The sequence below is a fragment of the Sipha flava genome, unplaced genomic scaffold (genome assembly GCF_003268045.1).
Source record: "Sipha flava isolate LNK unplaced genomic scaffold, YSA_version1 49_pilon_pilon, whole genome shotgun sequence".
Lineage (NCBI taxonomy): Eukaryota > Metazoa > Arthropoda > Insecta > Hemiptera > Aphididae > Sipha > Sipha flava.
The window spans coordinates 607,583-632,619 of record NW_020273360.1 but is presented as its reverse complement, the minus strand read 5'-3'; the positions used below and the strand labels follow the sequence as shown (position 1 = coordinate 632,619).

General features: G+C 27.9%; 1 protein-coding gene across 1 annotated transcript in view; it reads left to right on the top strand.

Annotated features, from left to right (window-relative positions):
- The first annotated feature begins 7,292 nt into the window (after positions 1-7,292).
- LOC112690344 (protein tipE) overlaps positions 7,293-25,037 on the top strand; it is a 68,167-nt gene continuing 50,422 nt past the window's right edge. The window contains exon 1 of the mRNA XM_025564345.1: positions 7,293-8,636. Coding sequence (XP_025420130.1) covers positions 7,867-8,636 — 770 coding nt within the window. The 5' untranslated portion in view covers positions 7,293-7,866. The remainder of the gene's footprint in view (positions 8,637-25,037) is intronic.

The following is a 25,037-nucleotide window of genomic DNA, read 5'->3' as shown; positions in this document are numbered from 1 at the left end:
TATTAGTTTTTCAAATAATCAAAATTACCATATAATAATGAATGATGCACTAACAATTTGAACATAAATATAAATTTGACATGTAAATTTTTAGGTGACCCTTGAAATGTATGTCTTTTCATCGTTCTTTTTATTAAACAAGCAGCTGTGGAGTTTTATGTATGCATTGTATTTGACTTATTAATTTTAATACCATTATTTTTGTATACCGATAAGATAGTATCTAATAAAATGTATTGAACTCGTGCAGAACCTTAACTTTATAATAATATCGTCATTATTTGAAAAAGTGTATAGGTACATAATACTTTGCTATATCAGCGAACGATGTGATCCAATACTATACACTTATTTACAAACAATTAAACTGTATATTATGTGTTATCAACAGTTGATTAGTTCTTTAAAGTATATAATATTAGGCTGTGTACGATTTGATTCCCGGGACATCAAGAGGTATGTACAAGTTAATATGTATAAGTTGATTATATATATTTTTCAATATTTATTCAAATATTTAGTCTATTAACGTAACCCAAGAAACGTCACGAGGAGTTGGCTGACAAGTTACTTAAAAAATGTTGTTTTTTTTTGTTTAATATTTTGAAAATCATTTAATTTTTATTTATTGTACTATATTATATTTATTATTTTTTAAAAATTGTTAGTAAAAAAATTTAGTAGGTAAAAAATGATTATTAAACCTTTTTAGTAATTAGGTAAAAAATTATTTTCGAACATTTTTAATAATTAGGTATTTTTTTTCTCGTAAATTCGTGCGTGTCATCGGTGAACATAAGCGCACATTGTGGGATGGCAAACTCTTTACAATCGGGCAGTCTATTGATGTATAACAATAGGGAATCAACTCGTACATAACTTTTAATGATCCGGGAATCAATTAATACATATCTAATAATGTCTCGGGAATCAACTCCCTTATTACGAAATATTATGCTATGAAATTATAATTTTTGTACTACACTATAACGATATCAGAAATTAAATTTTGATTCTGTAAACTCTTTTGGGTGATAAAATTTTGATCCCTTTGTTAAAACTCCAAACAACAGTTAACTATCTTGTGTACTGGCGTATCAACTTCAAATGGAATAAAACTTAAAAAAGTATAAGCTATAATTACGAGGATTAATTGAAATAATTTAAATATATTTTTAAGTCAGTTCCTCTAAAGTTATAAGGTCAGACATATATTTATAAGACATGTGTTTTCTAAGAAATTAACAAACAATAAACAAAAAATATACACTAATATAATATCAGTAAAAAAATATAATTATAATTATTATACTTTTATCATTAGCTGTTTTGTTTGGAAAAGTTTTTAGGCATAGTATTTATTTTAATTTATACTATAAAATTATTTGAAGACATTTTGTATACAGAAATTTATATTTTACACTTAACTCAATTTTCTAATGAAAATATAATTTAATATTTAATATATTATATATGTTAAATCAATGATACACAGAATAAAAACATTAAAATCGATGTAAAGTCAATAAGAAGTTTTAAAGTTACTAATAAAAAAAAACATAATAAAATCAACGGGTATTTAAATTTTTGTGTAGCAAAATGATGCATTAAAAACTCGAGATTATGCGAATAATAAATTGAAATGGTTAGATTATTTTTTATTTTTAGATTACTTTCAAGTAGATTATATTTTATTGAGTAGCTTTTTCACAGAATTGCCTTTAAAATATACTATTTTCACTAAAATTAAAAAAAAAAAGAAGAATTTTCCCTAAAAACTTTCGTATATTTTTTTATAAAATATATTTTTTATGATTTTCTTATCTTATATATCTCACATTAATTTATAATATATATATATATATATATATATATATCTTTTTTTTTATCTTTTTATGAAGTAAATACGTGTTTTCATGACTATTTGTGTCATTATTAATACCATTAAGCCGTATCATAAATAGAAAGCTTAATAACATTTTACATTTTTCATCGTGTATGATTTTTATCCCAATGATGATGTCATTTTTAACACTACATCAGCAATCCATTATTCTAGTCTGGTCTTTCAGAGATAAAAGTAATTTTGACGGTACGTATGTTAGTAAAATATATTATTTTTATTATTATTGTTTTTTTTTTTTTTTTTGAAACATTTTCTTCCAAATATATTTTGAATTTACTCTAAATTGCAAGAGCATTTAACAAGTCTCAGAGTTTGTATAATTTTTAAAATATTTTTAGCTTTTATTTATTTAAACATTTTTAAGAGCTTTTAATATTTTTGAATATATGTTTATGCCTTTAATTATAAAGTTTAAGACTGTATTTAGTTTTGTATTATTTTTTAAGATATAAAATATATTTATTTATCAATCACTTGAAACCAATATAAAAAATTTAGCTTAGATACATAGTAAATCATACAACGCTTGTATATATTGTATAAGCCATAATCTAATACGTAGTTACGTGTATCTTCATGCGTTGTTGTTTATTAACCATCAACACAAGGATTTTTAAGAAAATATAAATATATTTTCTACTATGTTACACTTATCAATACGGATATAGAAAATGTTTAATTTAAATACCTGAAAAAATGGAATATATACAGTTTGTGTGTGCACGATGCACGAAGATTTTTAAGTCATAATATCATATATTTATTATAATAAATTCATACTCATCTACAAGAACGCCGTCTAAAAATGGGACAGTCTTTATGATCATATTCTAGTGTATTCTATAGATGATTTGTTTTTATTTCATTATAGTTTAAAAATTACTATTGTTTAACGCGTTATTATTATTATTATTATTGGCTACTGATTTTTTAATTATTTTACAGAATTGATATTTAGAAACTTATTATCATGTCAGAATTGTGTGTAATTGTAGATTATAAATTTTAAATTATAAACGACAAAGATAACATTAAAATTAGATAAAATAAAGTAAATTGTACTTTTGAAAAGAATACTTAGATTTAGAGTACATATTAATATAATAGTGATTTAATTGTTTTAAACCTCTACCTTACACTTACACACTTAATTATATATCCTGTAGTTTTTTTACACAGTTGTTCATTTAATTTATATTGATCAAAGTAAGTATTCATTAAGGTATCATAATATTATTAGATTTGTAACTTCTTTTTTAGAGAGCTTTTCTTTGTAATCTGTTAGCATACCCATTAAAAGTCTATAAAATTTAAAAAAGTAATATATTTGGAGAAGATATTTATAATATTACGAATTTAATTTTAATAGATAATAAGATAATATTAGTTTTTTCAAATGATAAAATTATATTATTTTGTCGTGTTTTTAAAATATAACATTTAAATTACAAGTCTTATCGCTTTTACTTTTATTTACTGATGTAAATTAGCAAATTACATGGAAACTTTGAACGTTTTAATTCGAGTAGGTAGCCAAAAAAAAAAAAAAATAAATAAATAAAAAATAAAAAAAATGAGAAGCTCTTTCGATACAACTTGATCGACATGACAAGACAATAGAAAATAATAATTATTTTCAAAGCGGCTTACACATGTATGTATAGCTACGTATATCTTTGTTATTTTAAAATACAAGCTATATTAAGTCTAAATTATTTCATTTAATTATATAAGTAATATTAAATAAATCAAGTCAGTTAAAATTTTTTTAATTCAATGTTATTTTAAATAGAACTTCCGTAAAATGGAATGAATTGCCATGGAAATGATTATTGATGGTTATATTTATCATCGACTGTAGTTTCCTCATAAAACTGTAAAAAAACCAAAAACAATCAAACAATATGATTTATCTTATTAGACAGATATTATAATTCAAATATTGAATTAAAACGTATTTTAACTTTTTACTATTTTTGATCAATGTTTATCTTATAATACACGTAAAAAAATATCTGTTCTCGTTAATATTAGAGGCATTGTTTAATTTAAAAGTATTTAAAATATCTTTACACTTTTTTGTTATACTTTTTACTTAAAAGAAATAGTTACATTATTTTGATCAGGACAACGAAAATGCATGAAATATAATGAAAAGAAATATGTATCCATCGTATTAAACTTCAACCATAATTAAAAAAAATATTATTATATACCTAATATAAATTTTTTTCCTTTCATAATTTTCTTATTATTTAAATTGTTTAATATTAAAAATTGTATATAACAATTTTAAAACACAAAATATAATATGAACTAATAATAATTTAATTTTTAGATTAAATCATATAATGGTAAACATAGGACCAATTCAATTTTTATTATACTTTTTGATATTAAAAATAGTCCAAGTATTGATTCAAACAATCTTGGACATTAATTCGATATATTTGTTGATGATTTCAATATTGTTACTTTTTGTCAGCCAAAAATTACAACAATAATTATGTCATTTAAAGTAATGTTTACCAGACAACGAAAATCAGAGATATTTTTAAGTTCTTATTAGAGTTCAGACGTCTTACAAAACTAGGATCACCAATCCCATTTATACCACTGTCGTTGGACGAAACTTTTTCTCCATTTACGGAGTGTGGATTTGACATGAGCTAGTAATAATTTTGACATCTAAAATATCACTTTAACACGCACACTCGAATGACGGTCGAAAAAGCAACAAAAATAACTGTCAATTTTTAATTGCAAGTTACTTTCCATATGCATTACTGCTATTAGAAGATCACTCTTATTGTGTAGTCTAAAGATGAACATCGATGCTTCCGATATTATTTAGAATATATTTAACAATTAATATGTTATATTCAAAAAAGCCATTCGATAAAAACTTCTAGTTTTTTATATTAAATCACATGAATAAGTAAAATATAAATATCACTTAATATTAAATACAAAATGTACACACGATTCACAAAGGTAGAAGGAAGTACTATTGGTAACATGATGTATGTCATTAATATTTTGATAGTTCTCAATAGCTTTAAATATTAATATTAAAAACTATTAAAAAAGTTCCTAAAATACAAATGATATTGAATGGTGAATGCTGAATGGGTAATAGAAAAATGAAAATATTTTTGGAAATGAATAAAGCAAAATTAAATAGGTTTTTAATTTAAATTAATGTTTATAAATTAAAATTCCATTATGAAGTCAAAAAAAATCTAAATATGTGCTTCTTGTTTCATAATTATTTGTATTCATTTTAATTATCTACTTATTTTTGTACACTTAAATTGGTTTTCCTTGATTTATCTTTCAATATTTTATACGATTTTTCGTTCCATTCTAGTCAAATTCTAATAAATTATGAGTTGTAATAAAAAGTTTTTGTTACATGTTTGTATACGTAGTAACAAGTATTAGTATGCGTAGAATGTATTTATTTTTGCACACGTATCTGTATGTTTTGTGTGTGTGCGTGCGTGTGTATATTTCATCTCAAGAAACTGTTCGGGGGCGTTTTCTAAAAATGTGAACTATGAAATATTTCGTATTTCAACAACAATATGTCTGGCTGTCATCAGCTAGCTATATTAGCCACCACCACTCCATGAACGCATGTATGTTTTTCCATATATAACATGTGCTGTAGTTTTTTTTTTTTTTTAATGTTTTGGCCTATTCTTATTTATAATGTATAACGTAGTAATATTCGTAATTAGGTACGTGTTTCCAGCGCTGTTCCACCGCTATTGTAAGTGATGATTTATCACTTACACTCAGTGTTTATTCTCCGATTTATACTACAGGCCCACTGTAATATTGCGAATATAATATTCTACGAACGATTATGTCAAACAAAGAAAAAACGAAATAAATTTTTGCGTAAAGCTTCCGTAGCGATAAAAATGGTGCACCATAGTCAATTATTTCGTTAATAAGTTTGGATAATAGAAACTGTTAAAACGTTGATTACATCGTTTAGGTTAGGAGAATTGTACGTTGTAATATCTCAGTGTTTTTGTATACGTTTGTATAAAATATTTATTTATTTAAATACAATTTTTTTTATGACGTTTTTTATATTGAACGATCGATCAATTATTTTATAGTTTTTATTGTAGCCAAAACGATAAAAGAAAAATCTGTGTGAAAATGATTAAATTTTGAACGGTCTAAAGAGAACACAGAAAAGGATGTCGGTGACTATGATTCGCGTTGATTGTCGATATGATATAACTTTAAATTACAGAAGGAGACAGTTGTGTATATTTTAATATTACAGAATCACGCACATGCAATCCAGTCACCCGAAAGCCAATTTGGAAAAAGGTCCGTGGTCAAATGGTGTGATTGCGTAATTAACTAGATGTAGAAAACTATTAACCATATACGTATCAATCAATGCACATTCTAATATACGAGTACTGTGATGTCAACTAGTACAATCATTAAATACCCCTTTGTCTAAAGCTAGACAAGGACAAATTTAACTTAAACTGATACAGATGATAAATGGTTTACGTTTTCAAAATGATTTAAACACTACGTAGAACTTAGTTGAAATAGTAATGTACAAATACACGAAAATCGAATTCCAAAAATATAATATCTCACAATAGTGATTTTCAATGTATTTACATTTAAGTACCACTTGATCATTTTAAAAATTTTTATGTAACACTCGACCTGAAAAAAATTTATTTGGATTGTAAAAAAAAAAAAAATGTATATGTATATTATTTTACGTATTTAAAGGAATCAAAATAGCCCAGCCAATTGTGCCTTTTGTGAAGGTAACCTAAAATGTTTGGTCATTTAACCGTCCGTAACCATCAATCAAATATTCATCGTAAATTTGCCAAGCCTATACCCTATTTTTTTTTATATATGTACATACTATATAGATATCGGCGATAGATACGCCACTGGGGGAACACCGTAAGGTAGTACTGCAAATGGTTCGGAACCTTATATGCTTGTAATACGTTCTTCGCGGTTCTGAAAACAATACACAAATAATGTTTTCGTAATCGGAGAAATGCATGATAGATTTTCGAAACAAGTAACTGTTGACGCTGAGAACTGGTCGAGCACTGCCACTTGCACGCGGACAAAGACCGCGGCAATAGCTCGGCCACGAGGGCCGTTCCAGGGCTCATGTGCATCGCTATCGGCAAAGGTTACGCACGTGCGTTCGCCGCTGTTCAAAGCCCGGGGGTAGATGATATGTGTGCGCGTGTTCGTGTGCCCCGCGGAACAGTCGTCACAGTCGTCGGTGGTAGCGGCCGAGCGTGCATGTCGAGAGCGCGCGGGCGGCGCGGGTGGCCGGCAGACAGCCGAGCAGCGCTTTACGCCGGGCGACGCGCGCGACGTGCCGTCAGACGCACCACACCAAGCCGCGCGCGGCCGTCGTTAGTGTGTCGGCGTACGGCGGTCCGGGCACACGCACCGCTTCAGACCGTCACTCGTAGCACGGACCACGACGCTGTCCCTCAACCCCCCTCCCCCTTGTGCACACCAAGTCCCCTAACTGTTATCGTCGCAACCGCAGGGAGGCAACGCATTTACACGCTACGAATCTCGTACTGCGTTATTGGATTGATAACGACGACGGTAATAATCGTAAGAACGCGTTCACGTGTCCGTCTTTTTGCAGCAGCAGAAGCCGTCGTCGTCGACGATAATCGCCCGAGGCTCCTCTGTCCCCCCACACCCCCCTCCCACAGCTCGTTCTTCCGTGTTGCACGTCGCCGTTCGGCTGTCGTCGCGCGCACGCGCCCGCGGATGGTGTTGTCGGCTCGCCGCGTCGTTGTTGGCCGTCATCGCGGTAGTGTTGGCGACGGATACGGCGGCCGCGCATCGGCCACCGCGGACGCGATAGTGGCGTGCGTGACGACGCGCGCGACCGGCTGCAAGGTCGCGCACCATGCGACGCGATGCGGTCAGCCAGCTCCGAACTGTTGCTGGACACCAAGCAGCAGCAACTGCGCAAGAAGAAGCTATTGGAATTAGCGGCGGCCAAGAAGCAAAAGCGCGGCACGCCGCGGACGCTGCGCGAGAAGGTGTGGTTCTACTCCACGCTGTCGTTCGCCATGATCGCCGTCGGCTCGGGCTCCGCGCTACTGTTCTTGGTGCCGCTGTACGTGGACCCGGCCGTGTCCACGCTGCTGGCCGACTTCGTGCCGGAACCGGTGCAGTGCACGACGGTGCGGCGCGAACAGCTGACCGGCCTGTACAACTGCACGTGGAGCTCGTGCCGGGAGGGGTGCACCAGCGACGTGTACAACTGCAATCACATATACGTGGAGTACAGGACGGCCGGTGGCGGCGCAGGCGGCGCGGCCGGTGCCGGTGCCGACGCCACCGGTGGCCTCATCGTGTCCGAAGCAGTGCTACTGGTCAACATCAAGGGTTGCGGGTACCCGCCGGCCGTCGCCTGTTCCAATTTTACCAAGGCGTACGGCAGCGTGGGCGCTACGTTCCCGTGCCACTATTCCCGGCAGAATCGCACGCTGGTCGTGATCGACTACGACAAGCGGCAGCAGTACGCCGACATCGTGCACTACTTCGCCGTCCCGTTCACCATATGCATCGTCACGTCCATCGTGCTGTGCGTCATGCACTGCGACTGTCAGACGGCCGCCGTAGCCGGCCAACCGGAACCGTCCAGGAGTTCCGCCGGACACTCGCACACCGAAGGATACAGGTACACGCTCGTCGCACTGTTATTGTCGCATAAACTAACGTTCCACACGTTTTGCGCCGGATTTAGAAACGCCCCCGGGGGTCGTGGGCCCATTCGTTGGCTTTTGTTTTTCAACCGTCCAATACGTGATGTGTACACGTGTTGTGAAAGTCTAATCATAATAAAATTATAAACGAAATTATACAATGTAAACGGTCGATCTTATTGAATTAGGTTATTATTCAAGTTTCGATTTCGATTTTCTATATTGGGATAGTTATGTTCACGGCTATACTTTCGACGTTCAGATAGGTAGTGCGCATAATTATTTTCGGTTGTGGATGAATGGGTTTCGGGGTACATATTTTTTTTAACAAAAAACGTCGTGTTTATTTTTCACCACTTCACGACTCGTTGGCATACACTTAGTTGTGTTGCGCGTACTACATACTCCGTTTTTATACTTCGTATTTTGTCAATAAATGTCGGTGATGATCGATGATATCAAAGGTGTGACTCCTTGTAGTCTGTAACGAGTTTCTGTGTGTACATAATAACGTATATTTAACAGTAATCATTTATTACTGGATGTCATACTTTCGGGGTCGTTGAGTTTTTAATTTCATTTGTTTTAGCGAAAAAACATCGTCTTTTCTCGGCTTTCAAAAGTTAGCATTTACATTTTGTCGTAAACTAAAAGATAATGTTCATTAATAAAGGATTAGTACTAAAACACAAAAAACAGCTTAAAAATAATGAAAAATTTTCCTTTTGGTACTGTAATAAAAAAAATTACTAGAATAGTAAATACTGATTCAATTTTTGATCTCTAATTCTTTGATTCAATGCGAATGTGTAGATACATTCATATTACATACTGAATGTTGAGTTCAGTTAATTTTTTTATTTAGATAAAGTTATAAAGATAAAAATAGTATACCAAAAATCTATTCAGATAAAGACAAAAATACAAAAATAAACTCAACTGAAATTATCTTTATAAAAAATAAAAGATAATCATAATTCATCTAGATAGAAAGCAGATAGATTTAAAAAAAAAACGATTTTATATTGAACTGTCAAAAAAAAAAAAAAATATATCAGACATATCACGAATACATTTTTTTATTTGTTTGTGGTGTTTGAAGTGTATCTATAAGTAAATTATATAAGTCTATATAAGTATTTGATTTGTTTAAAATATCAAAATGTAGGTTAAAATATGATAATGAACTATATATTTATTTCTGAATTTAATTTAATCGTTGACGTTTTCCGCAAAAAGAGCGGAAAGATATATCGAGCTGGAAAACACGAACAAATGGTTATTGATGGTAGATGGGCAATAGGCTTGGCCGTTTGGTCGTTTAACACATCGCAGTATTTTACAACTTATTAATATAATTTTATTAAAAAGAAAACTACTCAGCGGAGATCAAAGGATTTATATTTAAGAAGATTTGAATAGTTTTTACAAGAAACAGTAGATGACGACGACGATGATTGTTAGTTGATATTCATTGTCTAAAAAGCTATAATTTTCGTTATTATATATGGTTATTCTTAATGAAGCTCACAAATATATATATAAATCTGTGCTACATAATAGCTGCATTTGGTCAATACTCATTAGGAGGAAGTAAATGTACATTAAAAAAACGTATGGTCCACTTTTTCAATGATATTCATTTTAACTATACATTTTTATTACTAAATATTATTGTCATAGCTACTCAAACGTTGCATGGGAAAATTCCCAAGGTACTCAAAATATTAACTTAACATTATACATAAAATACATCTCAAGAGTTTATCTAAGATAGATTAATAGATAAAGTTTATATTTGTATCTAGATAAAATAATAGATAATTTATATCTTGATAAGTCTTAACACTGCATACGGGTATACGGGCTTACCGTTGTGATGACATTAAAACAATCTAACCAAAAAAAATTCAAAGGATACATTATAATTAAATCACATATTTTTGGAGTTAAATTGATTTATTTCTCTAGGGAGATTGTAAATTGTCTTCTTATTTTAAATATTTAAAATGTATAAATTAATATCTACGAAATTACTAACATATTACTTGGAATTTTATATCTTTCCAAATAATGTAAAGAGTTATTTTAAGCAATAGATTTATTAGGCTCTTAGCCACGTATTATTAATTATAAGTATATAATTAAATTGTACTTAATTAATGTTTTTTTTAACTTTTTTATGGTAAACACTAGATAATTAAAAAAATAATCAAAGTAACGAATGCGTGTTGACCTTATTAATAAGTTAAAGCTGTTGTTATTTTACTAGCCTAATTCCAAGGCGACGTGTTTTAATTAAATTTTAAAAAAAATATTTTTCTAACTACATTGAAACATAATCCTCATTTTACTTATTTTTTACTTTTTATTTAGGCTTCAAATACATAGTTTATTAGCTTACAGTGGCTTGTACATTTGGAGTTGCATTGTTACACTATTTTTTTGTTTCATATAGTTAACATATATAAATATGTATTATACTATTATAGGACAGCAATTACATTACATTATATTTCTTATACGATTAAAATATTTTATAGCAATCAGCATGAAGTATAAAAAAGTGTTATAGAATGTTGTGAAAAAGAAAGATTAAAACTATTTATAAATTGTTATTACATCACATGATTAAACGGAAAATTATGAGTTTAGATGTTTTTGTTATAATTAATTGTTAACAAAATTATTAAATAAAAAATCTTTAAGACTATTTTCTTTTGTCATTCATAAATAACTAACTGGCTTATATGTTTAAAATATGAAACATTATTTATTTGTTATCAAGTAAAATACGAGTACATAATTTGATGTATAGCGAATAATATTAATTAAGAATCCTACGATGTAAATATAAATATTATAATAAAGTTTTTTAAAAATATTAATATTTAAAGGTCAATCCACCTTTAACCTCATTATATTGGGAATAAATTAATATTAAAAATTATGGTGGTCAAAACTGATTTTTCTCTCAATGATTGATGTTACTTTAGGAATAAGTTTACATTTTGGTTTCTGAATTCATAGGAGATGTTATGGTTAAGCAATAAAAGTTTTTTTTTTTTTACTTCTGAAAGAGTTAACATTTTTTATATATTTACATCTTATCATATCAAGATTAATTATACTTACAATTTTTGTATAGTTAATGAACATTACAAAAACCTGAAAAAAAAATTTAATTAAGTGCGTTTCCAACAAAATCTTGATTACTTTTAAAGAGGAGTTCTTTCAGAGCCACTTATTGGATATGATTTATTATTATTTTTTTTTTTATTCTTACAATATAATTTACTACTTTTTTACACTGATGATACGTACAAAATGAATGTCAAACACCAAATCTTTTAAAGAAACTGCGTTTTATAACTGTAATAACCTTTGAAAGTAAACGTATTTTAATATATATATATTTAATGAAATAGTTTATATACCTATAGAAATAAATAAATAAATGCTTAATTTGGATTGATCAGAAATCAAAAATGCATCGTTAGGTATATTAAAAAGTATAATCATGATTTTATTGACTTTTTATATACCTATCAACGAATTTTTTATTCGAAACCAGTCGTACTTTACAAAAATAATGATACTCCAGACTTAGCATTTATTTATTTATATTAATTTACTATTTGTTTATTTATTTGTATGTAATTTACGAGTATTAAATATTTACTAATATTTTATTTTTATTTAATTTTTTATTATTTTAATAATATACATTAATATTTTTTATCTTAAACAATGATCATGTAAGTAGCAAAATTAGCTTAAAAATATTATAGAACATTTAGATATGAAATAAGGTTTGCGTTGGCGCGAAATATGTTTTCGACCGTATAATAAATGTGAAAATAATATGAACATAGTCACCAAGTATAGTGCCAAATATAATATCAATAACTTTATAATTAACAATTTATAAAAAATAAAGCGGTTAGTCAACTTCTTAAGATCAATAATAATAATAGTAATGATAATTGTAATAAATAATTGTAATAATGTTCGGTGCATGGATTAGAAAATACATACAATATTAAATGTACGTATATTATGTACATGTAATAGCAATAGAATATATTTTTATTAAAAAATTGACTTGACTCCATACTTAACAAAACTAAATAAAACACAAAGAGACACGTAGTTAGGATTTTATTTTTTATTTTTTGGGTAGGGGGAAGGTCGAAATAAATGTTAGTACAATTCTCATCCGTGATTGATATATTATATCTTTAATTTTTACTATAAGCTGACTAATATTTTATAATACAAAACAATTTATAATTTTTTAATATATTCAACTAATGTCTATATTATAATTTTTTTTTTTTTTGTATGAGGCAGTTTTCAATACTTTGTCTATAGAGTAGATACTTCCAATGCACAAATAAAACAGTAAGTCCCGTTGAACGTTCATTTCCAGTTTTATTACGAAGCAATGTTTTTAAGGGCTTTAATTTAGTTAAAAACAAACGTTCGTCTGGTGATATAGAAACTGCTAATATTTTTAAATGTTCTATAAAAAATGTATACTTAAATAAAACTGCATTACATGCATCCAAAATGTACATAATTTCAATGGATTTTTTTCTACATTACATTTACAATATAATACAAATTCAGACCCAATCACTTTTTCAGATTTTAATTTTCGTAAAATATGTTTAGATTTTTAAATTTCGAAGAATCCGCTCTTCACGATAAAATAATGTTCGAAATTGAACCATTCTACAGTGGTAAATTTTTATAAGAATAATTTTTTGTAGACTAAAATATTTTTTAATAACACGTTTTTATTGTAAAGTATTTTATTTTGATCTAATTATAAGGATTGTGATTTTATTTGCTGTTACAAAAAAATATCATGGAGGGTCCAAATTTCATGAACCTAGTTACACGTCTGAACACAACATATGAAATTGGACATTTTCCATTGAAATATCTAGAAAACGCAAAGTTGTATTAACAAGACTTAGAATCGATCCACGAAAATCATAGTAACTTAATACCCAAAGAAGATTACATGCTAATTTATGCGCAATACAAGTCACCACAAAACATATATGTACTTACAGAATGCCGAATATACCATACCACCAGAATGAATCAAAAACTCTTCGAAACAACTGCCGAAATACATAATAACCAAAATAACACTTGATCAATAGCCAGGTTCATCTAATTAATCAAAGCCGTTGACTTACGATCAAAAATCTAGAAATTAAATTAAAATAATATAAAATCTTAATATTAACGGTTTTTGTTGTTTATTATACATGTACAATTTAACTTTATATATCCAATAGCTGAGTATATTTTCTTAATAAAAAAAAATTTATATTTATATTTAAATTTTTTTTAAGATTATAATATTAATGTGACATAACAGTAGACAAATGATATTTATCAGAATATTGTAACTGTTCGACCAATTCATAATAATTTTAATTTTCTTTTTTTAATGTTATTTTTTTAATTATTTTTATATAATAAGGTGGTTACCGTTAGCACAAACGGATTTTAATATATTTAAAAATTTAATACCGCCAAACAACATTTTTTACATGTGATAAATATAATAAAATTTATTGCACTAAAATATGATGAAAACACTGTTAAGTGCATTTTCATTATTAATAAATATTTTAAGGCTAAATGTAAGCAATAGTATAAAATTAATATTTGTCCTGTTTTATTTATAACCTAGATTAATAATTATAAGTAATATTAAATGTTTTTAGTAAAATAAAATTGATTCAAGAGTTCAAAGACAATTATTTTACAGTATTTTTCATTTATAATTTTAATAAAAAATATATGCTAACAAAATAAATATATAAAATAAGAATAATTTATTAATTTGGTAGTATTTACCTTATTTATAAAATATAAAACATAAAATTAAAAAATTGAAGTTACACATTGATTAAATTAACCTATTTAATGGTTTTTTTTATAAATTATTTTAATTTGTTAAGGAAAAATAACATAATACATTAAACAAAAGTTTAACTGAACGATATTCAAAACTTTATAAAACTTGAGGGGTTTCAATAAAACTTTTACGAGTCATATAAATATATTTTATATATTTAAAATTATTTCATTATTCTAGAATAGGTTAGAGAAAAAAGTTGTAATAGAAAAACTCCATACGCAGTAACGAGCATTCGTTGCCTAATCAATATAGATTACGTGGTGTATTTTTGTATGTAAAATTAGTATAAAAACATTGGTTCGGTTGATATAAAAAAATGTACGAAAAAATCTAAAGTTAAAAAATTAACATAGATAAAAAATAAAAAAAAACTGAGGAAATTAAAATAACACGAAATCCACAGGTGGAACAAGCGACATTTTTTGTTGAGAAATAACTTTGCTTTGAAGTATTGAGTTCACTTACTAAATAAAAAATTCAATAACATGATCCAATTTTCATCGGTTCCCAATTCGTAAAGTATTGTACATCTCGTCTAAACATATTTTATATTTGGAACTTATACTCATAAATTTAAATATTGTGTGCGCATAAATGGTAAATTATTTATATTTTATTTCAATAATAATTTATAAACATTTATTATACCAATATTTTTTGTGATTTGAAAATCTTATAATAAATCGTTTGAACAAGGACGAACCTCTCGGGGGAGGTGAAACGGGTGTGACATTATGCAATCAATAAAAAGGGTCAATCGCATGTTAACTATAGACGAATTTGTAATAAAAAAAATAAATGTATGTATTACCTAGAATTGTCATTATCATTAGTGTACTTTTTCATTTTTTTTTTTTTCATTTTTTCTCGGAAATTAATTCAAATACTTTTCCGTACATACTGTAATAATATATAATTAATTATAAAAATATATTAGTAAATTAGTAAAAAAACCGACCATATTTTTTTAGTTGATAAGTTTACCTTACTACTGTAGTTTAATAAATCACATCGAATGAGAAAATAAAATACATAATAATTTAACACGAAAAAAAATTCAGTGCATTTGAGTTTTAGTACACAAGAATATGGATTCAATTACGAACGTTTTTGTTTTATCAAATACTTGTGAAAATAAATATACCGTTTCCAGATATTTTTATCTCCAGCTTGAAGTAATACTATTCGTGTTACTTGGTTCTTATATATATATATTATAGAGACAGTTGAGTTATTATATATTTTAATTTACGACAGTACACTACTCCATTACTACAGAGTTATCTATTCCCACTATTACGGCTACTACTACTACAACTATAACTACTACTACTACTACTACTCATGTTGCTACTATTATTATTACTATATTGTATGCGGATCGTAAAGTAGAGTAATTACTTACTCGAAATTTATTGATATTGAGTGATAGTGATAACTATAATTTCGACCGCTAGGTAATTTATCGTTTTAAATAATTTCTGTTGGAAAACATTAATCTAAATCTGATTTCCGGCGGTCGTATTATGTTATCATCTGTTTTTCTGCGTTGTTCGGAAAACGTTTTCACAGCCACATATATATATATTTATATGATATTGCCGTCATTAACAAAATCCTGGTGCGATCATTTACCCCCTTACGCCTCTCTCGCCATATAACATATAACCATATAACTCGCCATATACATGCGAGTAGGCAAATACTATGCCTTTTAATATATATATGTGTGTGTGTGTATGTGTGTGTATATGTTTATATGTATATACATCAGTTACATCTTCCCATTTGTATACACCTTTAACATATTGTTGCTGTTAGCTTTAGAAATCGCGTGCTAAAACGGTATTAATAATAACAATTTCCATCGCTGCAGCCACCGCCACCCGATACCCAAAACCCATCTGTTACCACGGCAACCTGGGAAATCAACCTCCATATCCAACGATTTAAATCTTTCCGATTAAATTAAAGGCTGCTGCAGCAGCGTTACACGACGACTGAAACGAGCTAGCTAGCAACGAACCGGGGACCCGGTGCAGCCTATATAATTACACGTGATATGTACACTGTTGTAATGTACCTCAACGCAATCGTATAGCTCAATGATATGTCTACACACAGTACGTGTGTATACATCAATTGTGCACGAAACGTATACTGTTACACGCGTGTAATGCGTATGTAGTTATGTGCCAGTGATAACGTGTGCATGTATATACACGAGTATGTGTGTGTATGTGTGTGTGTACGGTTACGATGTCTTCTGTGACACATATTCGCTCCTGGAATGTATTTCTGTTGTGTTTTAAGCAACAAACAAAAAACGCATTATAATCTATATGTATATGACACGTTATTATTTATTTTATTTTAATTACTGAGCAAAATAAAGGCGTATATACCAGTATACGTACACCATGGTATAATCTGGATTTGCTGAAGTTTGAAAATCTGGGTTCATGGAATTCGAAATTTAAAATCTTAAATTCGAATTCTGGATTTGGAAAAATTCAATAAGTTCGTGTTTTTTTTATATATGGTCTTTAATATAGTTTTGATAACTACACTTATTTTGTAATAATTTGTTTTTTTAATTAGAATAGAGGGAATAGATAAAATTTAGGCATTGAAAATCAGTTAATCCGAATTTTTTAGTCTGAAATCCGAAATACCAAGGCCAGATTGGTCCGATTTTCATAGAATCCCCGAATTTAATTCCAACCACTAGTATATATACTGTTCGAAAGTCAAATTGCGCTATTTATCGAACTTGATGGCCGGTTTTTTTAAAAAAGCTTTTCATTTAATAAAAATATAATTTTTTTCTAATTAACCTTTTTTACATCACAATACGAAATGTAAGCAAAATAATTATAAGTTATATTGAATACGAATAATACTAATATAGAATAATTAGTTATAAATAATAAATAACATCTAATATACGTCGAGCATTTTAGGTATATTATTTGGTGTAATAATATCATCTATATACATATACTGTGTGTGTGTTAAATGTGTGTGACGAATTATGACCTAGGATAAAAATGACTAAGTTTTTGTTCGTGAAAAAAATATAAAAAGTTCCAAGCAATTCAAACGATTGGCAATTGGCTTTTTGCTATAGCATTTTTGTTTATTCAGTAGTAGCGAGTAAGAATGTAGTAAGCCCGATGGTAGTAAATTACAATTGCTATTTTTTTTTACATGCTCAAAATTATTAATTTGGTTAAGAACATAAATACGGAAGAGGGCTTAACGTTTTTTTTAACGTTTTAGCCCTGTTCATCCTTCACTAAGCGCTGCGTATGGAGTTAAAAATAAAACGCAATAAATACGCAAACAACTTATATTAAAGAATAAAAACTGAAAATATTTTAGTTATAATATATATATATATATATATATATATATATAATATAAAACTATAAAATGTGTACCTATGGTGCTGTTAATAAACTGCTTCTTCCATTTATTAATAATGTGATTAATAATAAGTGATTATTGTTTTAGATGATTATAAAATTATAAAATGTTATGATTGTAGATCAACAAAATAAAAATAACTATGGTTAGTAAACTAATTAAAAACATTTAATTAAAATTGTATTTAAATATTGATTTACATAAATATATCGGTACTCATTTTAAATAATGATAACAAATACTGACAGCATATTTTGAGAATATTAATTGCATCCTTATACATAACAAGTAATTTTTCATCTATAAAAATACTTATGCATGGTTATATTCGTGATTATTTTCTAAAAAACTACTACATTATTCAACTCAATTATATTAATAATTATTATAATTTATACAACGCCATGTAATTTTAATAAAAATGATATAGATACCAAATAAATAAAAATAAATTAATAAAAAAATAAAAAAAAGATTGGTAAATTACTCATAAAAATATCACAATTACAAAAGTAATTTCTAATATAAAATAGATTACTAATTACATGGTGATAAGAACTAAATATTCAATACAATTTGTATTTTCATTATTCTAATAACAGTAAATTATATAATTTCTAATCAATATTTTGAAAATGTAATTTTAGTAGGTTATTGTAGCAAATAGTATGTTATAATTTATTGATAATTTAAAAATAATGATACAGTACCTTAATTTATAAATAACCCAATGAAATGTATCTGCTTTGTACTTGGCTATCATGCTTTTTTTGTTATAATAATCTTTAAAATAAACAAAACCGCTGGTGCTGTTAATTGTTCGTAAATATTGTTAGATAGAATACTTTACGTAAAAGTTAATAAAAATCATTTGATCTTATGGAATCAAAATCTGAGTTCCTGCTCCATCCCTCAAATATTAAGTCAACTAAGGCATTCCAATAAATTGCGTTTAAGCTACTAACCGAAGCTCCAGGGTACGTTTCTAACCTTTCCTTACACAAGGACTTAAAAATAAGTATACTACCGAATGGACCAAAACCACGTATTAATGTTTCCTACAATATTTATGCACACATAGTAATACTCTGATATCCCATATTCGTATATCCACCACCACCCTTCTAAAAAATCTGCCACGCAGATTTAAACAAAAATGACGTAGAATTGTATTAGGTTAGGAAAAGAGGGGTTACCAATAGGTTTTTCCTCAACACGTTGCTTATATATTATTTCAGTCCTATTGTACATTTTCTTATTATAATAATTTATACACACATTGTAAAATGGCTTTTAAAAATTAAAAAATAAAAAATAGGATAAAATATTTTGATGTGGATAGACCTATATTTGTAATTTTTTTTGGCATAAAAGTGTTTGTAGTCAGGCTACGCTGCATTATATACTGACATTTTAATAGAAATAATTTGAACGATTTCTAGTTTAAATTTTTTTGTAATAAATGATAATTTTCGAACATAATTTTTACATAGTTTACCAATAATAATCATTGATCATTGATCAATGTTTAATATAGTACCATAATCGCTGTAAATATTACAATAGTTATACACAAAAATACTATTTATCTCGTGCAAATCAAATTACATACAAAAAGTGTAACGACTCTTGGGTCAGTAAATTTTTCTTATATATAAAAAAAAAGAAAGAAAGCTAGTGTGTCTTTCACCTATATTACAATGTTATTTAATTTTGTCAAAGATTCAGTCGATAAAATAGACATCCAATATAATTTATATCTATATGTTTTTTTTTATGTTTTCTTAGTAATTTTGGTTCTTCATACAGTAATCTGATTTCATGTCTTATTTACTTTTTGACTTCACTTAATTTGTTAATTTGTGATATTGTCGTAACATTTGATTCTTGTAAGAACAATTTATAGAAATTTACTTAAAATATGTTAGGTAATTTAACTGTTATTATTATTATAGTCACTTTTAATTCTAGTTTTATTTTTTTTTTAAGAGATGTGATTCTAAATGTATACTTGGTATAAAAATATGCTGCAATAAAAACTTTTGTCTTAAGATAGAATAAATATCTAAAATACTATTAGTACACTATGGTATATTGATTTAGAAATTTTTTTGAACAAATTACTATTGTTACACAGCAAATTAAATCACATTTTTTTTTGTAACTCAATTTAAAAATATTTAAGATTATTGAATAAATGAAATGTATATTATATATTTCGATTGTATTTTAATAAACTAGTAAAATCCATAATATTTTTTATATAGGTTAGTTAAATTATGTTACTATCATAAACTGTTTACAATTTTATATTTTATAAGGTTAATTATTTTTATTGATAAATTATTTAAAAATATTTAATCTTCCAGAGTCACTAATTTATTTAGAAAATTCCATAAAGTACTTTAAACTATAGTTTTGTATCTTGAAGTTTCATTAAAAACTTAAAATTATGATTGTTTTCTTTTGCAGAAATACTACGTAAAGAATAAACGTGTGGTGATTATATTTTACGAGTGTTTTAATGTAATCGGTAGTATTAAAGTATAAGCAAATTTAATAAAAAGCATACTTGTGTTATTTAATAATATTCTCTAATAGTTGTTTGCGAGAAGTCATAACAAGTCAATTTCCTTATTATCTAATTGAGTAATCTGACCATGGTTAATATTTAAACATCCGGTTATATTATGCTTTAGATGATCCATAGTCAAATGTATTACAATGATGTGCAAGAGTTATTATTTATTAAAAATACTTCTATAAAAAATATAACGGAACGTAGAATATAAATAATTTGTTTTAAATACTATAAACCGCGATAAAGCACAATATAACACAGTAATAATAATTATAATAGTATAAGTATAGTTATAGTAATTTAATATTATTGTCGTTTGGAATCTTTACAAAAGGTAGAGTGTGCATGTGCGTGTATACTATGGATAATATCAAAATTTAAAGCCATTCTGTGTTTTTTGGTATAGTCTGATTTGAATTCCTCATTTATAAATTTGCTCCATGACACATCGGTTGACATCGAATAAATTACGCTACGGGTGTTCCGAGGACAATAGAATCTTTCATTAATCAATCAAAAAATAAATTTAAAATCTCGTGAGGTATATCCATAATACAAAGAGCGTGTAATTGATGAGTTTGTGTGTATACATACGACCTAATTATAATAATTATACCAAATAATCATTAACAATGATCAATATGGATAATAGATTTATACATTAACGATATACCACTTGACTTCACTGTATTACCTTCTGCCACCATCGACCTCGGCATAAAATGTCGGCACCAGTAGATATCCATATATGTTCATTACGTTATGTTATGATGTTATAGATTTATCATTAGTGGTGTGATTCGATATCGGGTGGGTTTCATCGTTGAGTGTATATAGACCATAATCCACAGGAAACAGGAAAACCCAATGCGGAACCCCTTGAAATAATTAATACCCATTTAAAATGAACGTATTAAACAAGTAACGCGCTATACCTGCTCTTCACCTTCCATTCCCGCATTATCATCTTAAACTATATATGCGTATTGTTCACTGTAAATGCATTATCACGACAGATAAGGTACCGGGACTTTTGAACCGAGCGCATAATGTCAAATGTTCTTCAATCTGGTCATATATCCTAAAAAATAGGTAAAATAATGTTTTATTTTAGAATAATAAAGGATGCACAGATTTTTTTCTATATTTTTGGAATAATAAATAGATTAAACAACAAATAAAATGAAGAGGTTTTGTGATGGTATTACGATAGCTCTATATGGGCTGACAATTTTAGGAAGAAGAAGAATGAATATAAATTAACGATATATAGAGATAAAACAAAAAAATTAACCCTAAAATTGTACAATTTATGCCAATCAAAAATTGAAACGTTTATTATAATTCCGGATCCATATCAGTAGCACTACTATTTATTTCGATTTGATCGATGTAACAACAACATTAGTTTCACTCATATCCATCTACCAATCAATTTTCATTAATATGACACATGAAGAGGTTTAGCTCAACATTATTTTAGGCACAACTAGAACTTTATACATTCTACAGGGATTAGGTATTTAGAGGGGGGGGGTTGCACAGTAGTGGCCGTTGGCATGCTCAATATTCTCTATGATAAAAGTTTTCCAATAACATTAATGTTCAGTAACTGTAATAGTTAACACTTTAACGCGTACAAAAATCTATTTTTAATACCTCGCATGTGTAAAAAATTATGAAATCAATTACCCCATACCCACCAACCATAGTCCATTTAATTTATAGATCAGGACACGTGTTTAATATAAAATCAAAAACCATGTCCTTCCGCTTAACTAATTCAATATCTTTAAAAATTAAGTGCGTACAAAGTATATTATTTTTTCAAAAGCCTCAATCAGAACCTATTTTTTTATTCTTATAAAATGTATATTACAATTATTGGTGAGGGTCTTAATCAGGTTTATACTGCAGGGCAATTGTCATACACAGCACCAGTGATATACTCAGGTGCAGATTTCTAACCCCCCATCAAAATATCTTCCTCCTTCCAAAGTTTCAAAGATGATAAGTTTTGCGGCTGATAATTATACTAATATACTCGTATATATGAAAAATTTAATCAAACTCACATCCTGAGTTGATTACTATACTATACGTCATAATCCTATATTGCTATAAATGTAAAAACAAAAGTAGAGATATAAATAATTTACGAACAAAAAAGAGCGTTTCTGTAACATTTTCATGTCGTCGTAACAAAAGAAGTTCAATCCTCGCAATTACTACTACTACCTTCTTCAATTAGAAAATATCACTTCAACTTGTATTCCTTATTATTTTTGTAAAAATTGTTAAAATGGCTCATAGGCATAATAGGTCCTCCAACCGTGTTATCATTACATTATCAACCGTCAATACGACTTAAAAACATAAAAATATTTAAATATAAGCGTATAAAACTTTTAAAAAAAACGCGAGAACTTCTGTTCTATTCATTAAGTTTAATTAGAACAAAATAGTTCAGTTGCTCTGAACATATCGAGCACTGTATGCGCACTTATATGTACATAATGTTATTATATAGATGATATTGCAATATCTCAATAAATTTACATTTTTTGAGACGGAAAATAAATACATACAATTCTGGTTAGCAAATAAACAGTCTTACATCATAACTTACACTTTATATATTTTATATAGAATAATAATAATATCACGTAAATAAACAAAATGTACTCGTTAGGAAGTAACATATTTGTTATTATATTGCGTTTACAATAAACGAAGCATATAAAATATGTATTGTAGTTTGTACATCAAGCGTTTTAATACATTTTGAGAGAACGTCATCATAGTAATTTCGTACAGAACACATTTAAAATTTTTTTTACATTATTTATCTTACCATTTAATACAATTTTTCAGCGGTATTTTTATTGTCACCTACTTTATTCAATTTTCGAATGCTCTTGTAACCAACTAACAACAGTATATTAATATAATGTGTATAAAAAACATACTTACTCGAATATATATTCTGTATTGTTTTAATTAGTTATACTATCGAGTATGTGTTCTGTTTACATCTCGTTAGAATTTATAATATATTGTTATTAGTTTATTACTTTATTAGCTTATTTTAATTTCTGTGAAAGTTTGTTATTTTTGACTTTTGATTTTTTGATAGCTAGTTAATACTTTTATTTATCTTTTAAAATCTTTTCAGTAATTTTCTTGAGCGTAAAAAACTAATATTATGTATGGAATTTTTTATTTTTACAAATTAGAAAATTTTTACTTTAAACTAAGTTAAGTTACTTTTTTTTCAAAGTTAACATTTAACTTAACGATTTAACGAAAAAAATATAAATAACTTTTAATTTAACTTAACTATATTATTTTAAAATAGTTTAACTTAACGAGTTAAAAAAAATCGTCAACACTCCCAGCCTTGCTACTTATATACCACATAGTGTGTTAACAAAAAAGTAACAACACTTTGATTTTACTAAATTTTAAAAGTATTGCAGTAGTTTTTAAGTGAAGTTCATAACTTTTATAATAATAATTTAATAATAATTTTTAAGTTTGAATTTTCCAATAATCAATTGATACTTGCAAATATACAGGTTTTGTGTTATGCAAATCTATAATAAGTACTATTGGTGGCTACCGGAATCAAATGTAATTAAAAAAATTTGTTTTATAGGAAAATAACTGCTGTTGAACAGCTGTACCTTATTTATAAAAATTTATAAAATTGTATTAGTTATTCACTGTTTGCAATATTTTAACGTTGCGAACTATATGCTAATTAGAAAAAAAATCTATATCAAATAACTAAAACATGCGTAGAAGAATATTAAAGAAAACTTTATACCCTTTTTGAATTTTAATTACTCATATAAATTAAAATGTTATTATCACACTGTTATAATTATATAGACGAATAGAAGCACGCACGTAAATGTACGTACATACTCGCAACGCATGCGCAAGTATACACAAATATTGTAGCAATATATGTATACATATTGATAAAAAATATACATGTGAAGAGTAAACAAGTTTCCGAAGTAAAAAAATGTCACCAAAAGGTATTTAGTATGGCCACGTGATAACAACATCACGGTTGAAATCGTTCTATATTTTGCTTTATATTTTTCCACTTATGTTACTATGAAAATGAACTGTAATGAATTAAAGCTTAAGAGAAGTACTTTATATTATATATATATATATATACATTGTATGTGTGACACATTATTTTGAATTATTTTGAATCTTACGTTACTGTGCATGTATTCATACGCGCAAACTTCAAATTGTCAGACACAATGTCAAATATTTATACCAGGTCCTACTATACACGATAAAACGCTGTCGCGTAAACTTTTATTTTCACTTATATGTACTCGCACATACACACACACACACACACACACACACACACACACACACACACACACA